Here is an 8,089-nt window from a genome sequence, read left to right as displayed (position 1 = left end):
CCTCTGTTTGGATGCCTTGCAGGGTGTAGCGTTACCTCGCGCTGCCTTCTTTGGCTCTAGTTCATGCAAAAGGCAGCTTTCAAGAGCAAGAACGTGTGGTCCAAAAAAACCGCCTGTACTTAGAAATGAAATGTGGTCAGCTGCCAAAAGAAGGAAGGGGGAGAAAAAAAAAAGGCAATAATAAATATTGTCACCTTCTGCACTCCAGCTCTTTCTGGGGTCAGCAGGACCGTGTGCTACAGAGGGCAGTAATGAGCTTGTAGGAGTAAGCCCGTGAAGAAATCTGCGTTTAATTAACAAAAATATTTCACTTCTCTCGCAAGATAAATTCATCATTAATCATCCATTTCGGGGAGCCGAGTTACGCTACTAAACCCCATCGGTTAGACTTGTGTTGAGTTGTTCTCTCGCTTGCATTCCCTACCAGAAGATGCGGAGGTGAAAACCCACCGGCGTGTCGGGGCTTGGTCTGATGAAGTTTAGTTGTTGGGACCCGGAGAGCGTGCGCCTGTGTTAGTTACGCGAGCAGCAAGTTGTCTCTCATGGCTTAATTTTTTATTTGCTTTATGTTCACTAAATGATGCAGTAGTTTGTCGCGTACTAGAGTTTGCTTTTTGCAGGTGTTTTTGTTGAGTCTTATTCTTACGAGCCGGCTGCTGCTGCCCAAAAAGGAGGGACCTGAGTCGAAGCACAGATGTGGGCTTGCTCCAGGCTCCAAACTCCGCAGGAACATGCCAAAACCTGCCGTTTCAGGAGTGGGTTTTGTCTGCTTTCCTGTCCCTGCTTCATGCACTCAAAAACTCTGCCGCCCCTTTCTAGCAAGGGTTTGGTTATTCGGTGCCTGCCAGCTCTGCCTGCTCCCTGTTCCCGGCGGTGCTTGGGGGGATCCCGTTAGGCACTAACCCAATTTCTCCCCATCTCCACTGTGCATTGGTAACGAGCTGGTACCCCCTGGGAGAGGGTGTGGTAAGAGCGGGGGGCTGCCGGTTCCCCAAATCCGGCTTTCCCCTCCCCAAGCCGCGTGATGCTCACCCTGCATCTTGAATGAGGGCGATCAGCCTCGTCAAACCCGGAGGGGCCACATTGCCCGAGCAGACGGAGCTGCAACAATCCCTATTTCAGCTCTCAGCCCCCATTTTGGGGGCGGCGTTTCGTTCCAGCATGGTGCCAGAGGCTCTCTCGCTGTGTTTCAGGGGCAACACCAGGGTGGAGGAAGCCTGTGAAATGTACACCAGGGCTGCCAACATGTTCAAGATCGCCAAAAACTGGAGCGGTGAGTACAGCCCCTGCTGTTGGGGGGGCTGCGTGGAGGGTGGCTGATGCCGGGGTGACCCACGAGCGCCTGAGCATCTTCCTGCGAATTATTGCAGTGGAGTTTTATATCCCAGGCTGTTTCCATGGGGATGGTCCCTGTGGTGATGCAATTCCTCTGCTTTGCCCGGCCCTGTGATGATTTAAGTATTGGGAGAGTGGGCAAAGGAGGGTGACCTGAATGTTCCTGATGTTAAAGTAGCCTGGGTGCAATTTATCATTTTAAAATGAAAGCTTGTAATTGTGCAGGGCGGCCTGCTAAAGGGGCACTGCCCTGGGTTTGTTCTTCATCAAGGAAATACCTTGGGGAGGGACATAAAAGCCGATGGATTTCAAGATCCAAGGGATCCCCGTTGCTGATCCAGTAGGTGCAGGGCGCAGCCAGTGGTGAGGATGAACACACGCTGCCAAGGTCATGAGCGTGCAGGTGGGATGCTCCCACTGCACCCCGTGGGGATGAGCTCAGCCCCCAGCAGACACAAACAGTTTGGGGTTGTTGCATCTCTCAACCTCTCTGGGTCCTGGGAAGTGATGCCTGCTTTGCTGTTTTGCGTCGATCCCGCTCATTGCCGGGTCGGAGGGGTACATGGGGTCGGTGTGCTCTTCTCTCCCAGCTGCAGGAAACGCGTTTTGTCAGGCGGCCAAGCTGCACATGCAGCTGCAGAGCAAGCACGACTCGGCCACCAGCTTCGTGGACGCCGGGAACGCCTACAAAAAAGCAGACCCGCAAGGTAAGGGGAGTGAAATCCGGGATTGTTTCTCGCAAAGCTGCTTAGCGGCAGAGGAGGTGGCACGCTGTGGCTTTCGGTAGTCACCAGCTCTGTGGGGCTGCAGATCCTTGCTGCACCCTACTCGAAAGCTGTAATACCTCCTGCACTTCTGCTTCTCCAAAGCAGTCTTTCAGATGATGCGAGGTAGTCAGCACCGTCTTGGTCTGCTGCGTGGACCAGCACTCACAGGGGTGTCATCTCGAGGTGATCTCTGGTGCTTTGGCTGCACCAAAGCCTTTGCTGAGCTTTGGTACGCTGCAGTGCGTTGGTTCTGAAGCGCTGCCCCTGGGTAGCTTCCTTCCTGCTTCAGCTTGACTTTGGAAACATACTCACTTCTTAAGGAATACTTAAGGCAGGTCTCGGGTCTGGGTTGCAGTGGGATCCCCGCCCTTAGCCCCAGCGCCCCCTCCCCCCAGGGGTTTCCCTGGGGCAGAGGAGAGGCGGGAGGAAAACGGACCGACCTTTGATGGGATGAGGATAAAGGATTTGGATTCTTTAAATCTGGTCGTAAAGAGCAGGGTTGCAGTTTTGCGGAAGACCTCTGATTCCTCTTACCCATGCTGCGTGTCTGGAAATACACCAGCCAACCCCCCAGTATTGCCCGTGCTTTCCCGTGCCAGGGGGCTGAAGACACTGACTCAGGGCAGATAACACTGTTTTATAATTGTAAGCCCTCCCCCCCCGCCCCCGAAAATGGCAGCCCCTGCGTGTTTATGAGATCGGCATTTTGGGTTTTGCTCTGTTTGAGGATGCAGCCTGACAAACCTGGGGTACAAATTGTTTATATTTTGCCCATCCTAATTTTTGACTGTTACTTTTCAGCATCGGAGTTTTTGCCCGGGTGAACTGGCAGGCTGTTGGTGGGATATGGGCTGTTTGGGGTGGGTGAATCGGGATTCCATCTGCAAGTGCAAAAATGCAGGGGTTGTGACATCTGTAGGTCTTGGGGGTTGAAAATGTTGTGTTGGTTGTTCCATACATACATACATACATACGTACGTACATGTGTGAGTAGATATTTATTGAAGAAGCTGGTTTGTGGTCTGATGAAGAGAAATGTTACCAAGATCTGATTTTTGGAGGTGGGGGGGAAGGTCTTGGGCTGGGAAATCTGACGTGCTGGCTGACTTTGTTGTTTTTCCTGAACACTCATGCTGCAGAGGCCATCAACTGCTTAAATGCAGCTATCGATATCTACACCGACATGGTAAGAAGCTGCGCTGGCAGCTTGTGGACCGATGTGCTTGTAAGAGATGCAGCTCGGTAAACGCTGTGTGCGCTGGGCGGAGGGGGAGCCCCCATCTCACCTGCCACCTCTGCCTTCTCTAGGGGCGATTCACTATCGCTGCCAAGCACCACATCACCATTGCGGAGATCTACGAGGCCGAGCTGGTAGACATTGAGAAGGTGAGGACGCCGGGCGCTGCTGGTACTGCTCTGCAGGTGCTGTGGCGCCGGCTGCATTTCCTTCCCCGGCCAGAGCTGCGCCAAGCTCAGCGCGGCCGATAAAACCCATCTGGCATCAGGCTTCTTTATGTAGGTGCAAGTCACCCGTAACTTGAAGTTAGTGTTAACAGAGGGTGAGCGATGATTTTTCCCAGCACAGGTGTCTCGCGGGGCAGTGCTGACTCTCGTGTGCCACGCTGCTGAGCTGAGCACGGCAGGGCTGGCAAAACGCCCGGGTGAGAAACCTCGACCGAAGGGGTGTTTCACATCTGAAAAGCACTTTGGGAAGTTGTGGGGCAGTTTTATAGCTATTTTCTGATGCACCCAAAGGAAGTCGCTGTACTTCTGGTTGACGCTGACCCTCTCTCATTCCTATAACCGAGGGCCCTGAGCAGGAATCCTGCAGCAGCTCAACTGGCTGCAAATCTTCTGCTTGAAGTTTGCAGAACAAGAATGTATGGTTTCTAGATACTGTTTTCTAGATGATCATTTGCTTCCTGAGCTCCAATTCATTTGGTCCCATCTGTCTCTCTGAATGACTTCAGTGTTGCCTCTCCGCATGCAGCCCCCCTTAAATCAAGCCCTGCTGTGTCAGGGCTGTTCTGTTAAGCCGTTTATTCTACCGTGGCAAACCCGGTAGAAGCCTTGTCGTGCTGTGATTATAAGCGTTCGTAGTCATTACCTCAAGAGTAGCGTCACCTGGATGAAACTTGCACTGGAGTTTGGGAGACTTAACGACTCCACGGTCAAATTTCCAAGGGCAGCCTCGTGTTTTGAGTGTGCAGGGGATGCGCGGCAGCGCCTCGCTCCACCAGAAACCCCGCAGCGCCCTGTGGCGCTGCTCCCTTTGTGCGCGGAACGGAGAAGCTTTTGTGAATGCGGTTGCTGTACGCTGGTCTGATCAAAAACTGTCCTTCAGAAGTGGCATTCAAGCACGGTGTTTCTGTCCCCAGGCGATCGCACACTACGAGCAGGCTGCAGACTATTACAAAGGAGAGGAGTCCAACAGGCAAGTGGTCTTTGTAAAAAGGGTCGCAACAGGGAAGGGCTGGAGATGGGGATTTGTCCTAGATGGCCCACGCGCTTGCACACCTCGCCTGCCGGCCTCTTCTGAAACGTCCTTTGGTGGGACGCCCAAGTCCTACTTAGACAGGTTTCTGTTTAAGGTTCTCATCCTGCATGCAGGCTTGTCTGGTTTGGGGTGCCCGTTTTGGGCGCAGAGAAAGCACGGAGCGACTGAACGGTGTCTGACTCCAGGGCTGTGCTGAGTCGAAGGACTTCATGCCTTTCTGCATATTTTAATTTTGGCTGTTAAAAAGAAAATTCCCTTAATTTTCAGCTTTTGGGTCCCGCTTTTGCATACGCTAAGGAAGTACAGGTAGTGTTTGGAGGTATCAGGGCATGGACTTGTGTTTCCCCAGGACACAATTACTTACTTTAACGCTATAATTGATTGTAGCTCAGCCAACAAGTGTCTGCTGAAGGTGGCTGCCTATGCCGCGCAGCTGGAGCAGTACCAGAAGGCGATAGAAATCTATGAGCAGGTGAGGATGCGTCCAACCAGGCAAACATTTCTTGAAAGTGAAAAGCGGGTCAGTGTGTCAGTCTCGCAAAATTGCCGTGGCCTAGAAGCTCCTACTCTTACTTATTTCAGGGCTGATTATGCCTTTACAAGACATGGTTTGTTCTTTTGCTTTTACGAGTTGCTTTAACTTACCAAAGGAGATTTTTTCCTTGTATTCTCTTCTTTCTAAAGAAAGGCTGGGGAAATCAGGGGGAAGGAAATCTATAATTACACTTTTAAATGTATTTACAAATATGTTTGGCAGAAAATTCCCCCCCAGATTTGTAAACTTGATTGCTGTGCCTTTGTACCAGGTATTTACCTGGGAATACTTGCAGTGCTGCTTTTGTGCTTCTGGAGGGTGAATATTGGAGCAGGTTTTCACCGAGTCGACTTGCTTTCCCCCTTCTGCATCAGACAGAACGTATTGAGGTGCCAGTGTGGTACCCCTGCACCGGTGCAGCGGCTCCCTGGGAGGACAGGCTGTGTGGGTGTGCTCTCACAGTTGCCTGCACGTTTCTGATCTCACTTGGGATTTGTTAAAAATCTGTCTGGCTTCCCAAAAGCTTTTTGTACAGATGCTGGCATTTTTTCCGTGATTTTTATTCGCATTATGGTGCTGTGTGTAATTTTAATCATCTGTCCTGTTTTTAATTCAGTTCTTAATGATGCTGTTTTCTTTCCCAGCTCTAATAATAGCTTTTTGTGCCTAGGTCGGAACAAACACGATGGATAACCCTTTGCTGAAGTATAGCGCGAAAGAGTATTTCTTCAAAGCCGCTCTATGCCACTTCATCGTGGATGAGCTGAACGCAAAGGTCAGTGGGCTCAGAGCGGTTATCCCAAACTTTCTGTATCCCTCTTAATCAACCTTTGCTGGCTGAGACCCGTTCTTGCGTGCACAGGGCTTTACGTGGCGGCTGCACGGACTGAAGCTTGAAGCGCCGTAGTGGCGAATTGGATTTACTATGAATACTTTCTGTGCCGTTCTAGGACTGGAAGGCAAAAACTGAAATGAAAAGCAAGTGGTTTTGTGTGAAATGAGCGTAAGGGTTACCTTCTCTCTTTCAGCTTGCACTTGAGAAATATGAAGAAATGTTCCCAGCGTTCACAGATTCACGGGAATGCAAGCTGTTGAAAGTGAGTAAAGCTAGTATTAAAATAATAGTCACACTTGAAAATGTATACTGCCCTTTTCCTTTGTGCTTTTTCACCTTGCTATAGATTCGGTCATTTATTCGAACGTTTTGGAGGACATCAGACTTGCTTTGCATTGAGTTTATACCAGACTTGTGGAAAGTAGCTGCAGCAGAAAGACGGTTATTCTAGCTAACTTAAAAACCCCCCAAACTATTTCTGTGTTCATGGTGGGTGGTTTCAGTAGATGGCAAAGGTGCCGCTGCTGGGGATGTGGGTGCCCCACAGTGCAGCTGCCGAGGTCCCCTCTCTCCTGGGGAGGAGATGCCCGTGCGCTGGCCTGGTGGGAACATGCAGGAACACAGTATTTGCTAATTTTTACTGGTGTTTTCATAGAAACTGCTGGAAGCCCATGAGGAGCAAAACTGCGAGGCATACACCGAGGCAGTAAGTAGTCACGAATTTGCTAAGGTGCGCTTGTGGATGTCTGGGTGGCTCCTTCTCTATCTTTTCGGGGTTCGTGTGCTGTTAAATGCTGGGTAACTGGTTGCCCGAGCTCCGAGTGCAGCAGGGCAAATCACTGGGTGCTTAACCATCCTGCCACGAAACAACCCGCAGGAGAGATGGACATGAGCAGAGCTGCTTCCAGCCTGTGCTCTACCAAGTCCCAAACTTAATACTTTAAAGTTTATCCATGAGAGTTAAATAAAGATCCCGCCTGGTTTTACTTCAGCTCCTTTCTGTGTTTGACAGTGGCTTAACGTGCTCTGTGTGTTTTTGGATAGATAGATATCTTTTTTTTTTTCTGGCAAGACTAGAAGTTTTAAAAGCCCATACTTCAAGAGCTGCAGAATGATTCTTTTGCAGCAGTCTCGTTTGGTTTCTTATATCTTAACTTTAAACCATTTTTTTCTAATAGGTTAAAGAATTCGATTCAATATCACGGTTGGATCAGTGGCTTACAACCATGTTGCTTCGCATCAAAAAGTCAATCCAAGGAGAAGGGGATGGGGACCTGAAGTGAAGTGTTCGTGGTATTTGTGGCATGCAGCCTAAGTAATCTGTTCTTGTGTTACAGCCAAGGACCACTGTGGGATACGTGATAAAATATCTAGCTTTATTTTGTTGCTTACAAATCCAATGACTTGTGTGTTTCTTTAGTATCCTGCTCTTTGTTGTGACAACATGGGTAGATGAGAAGCGATGCTCTGGGTATCACTGGCAGACCTTTTGGAGGTGAAAGAAGCACTTCTGGCAGAAATCCTTTCTTGGTTTTGTTAGCTGTGAACCCAAAGTCTGCACTTGCAACTATTATTTTTTCCCGCTGTTCTGTCTTAAGGCTCAGTTGATTCCAGCATGTAAATATTTTGTCCGCGCCAGTACAGTACGAATAATTGCTTCTGATCTGTTGCTGTATTGTTACCATTTTCTGTTTCTAAATGGACCTCTGTCAGATACACTTGGACCTTGGTGGTTTTTGTTTGGTTTTTTTTTTAATGATTGAGCTTTTTTAATGGTGCTAGTGAAAGGCTTTGTGACTCATATACAGTATGCATGTGTGTGTATACATCCTATACAGATACATGTGTGCACGTATAAATACGGAATACATAATGACCTAGTGCCGAAAGCATTACAGGTTAGGGGACAGGACTACTTCAGTTGGTGTCAGCCCTCCAAACAGTCATTGCGAGTAGACCTGGTTAATGGTGTATTTTGTATTTCATATCTAAATATAAAATGTAAGGTTCTTCTATATTTTCTTGGATCTATTTTTCCACTTTATTTTGTGGTGCATCCCATCCTTCCTACCCCCAAGATGACTTGACCCGAGTAATAATCTATTTTTCTAACTTTTAAT

The 8,089-nt window shown here is 49.1% G+C and overlaps 1 protein-coding gene across 1 annotated transcript; it reads left to right on the top strand.

Moving 5' to 3' along the window:
* The first annotated feature begins 1,194 nt into the window (after positions 1-1,194).
* Positions 1,195-7,881, top strand: NAPB (N-ethylmaleimide-sensitive factor attachment protein, beta). The gene is made up of 10 exons (XM_009885992.1): positions 1,195-1,273; positions 1,926-2,042; positions 3,242-3,288; positions 3,411-3,488; positions 4,481-4,536; positions 4,987-5,071; positions 5,805-5,909; positions 6,163-6,231; positions 6,625-6,675; positions 7,148-7,881. Exons 1-10 carry the CDS (start codon positions 1,225-1,227, stop codon positions 7,250-7,252), a joined length of 762 nt encoding a protein of 253 aa, XP_009884294.1. The 5' UTR covers positions 1,195-1,224; the 3' UTR covers positions 7,253-7,881.
* Positions 7,882-8,089: the final 208 nt, after the last annotated feature.

Source organism: Charadrius vociferus, unplaced genomic scaffold (genome assembly GCF_000708025.1).
Source record: "Charadrius vociferus isolate BGI_N301 unplaced genomic scaffold, ASM70802v2 scaffold455, whole genome shotgun sequence".
Classification (NCBI taxonomy): Eukaryota; Metazoa; Chordata; class Aves; order Charadriiformes; family Charadriidae; genus Charadrius; species Charadrius vociferus.
The sequence above is the reverse complement of the archived record's forward strand: the minus strand, read 5'-3'. Positions and strand labels throughout refer to the sequence as shown.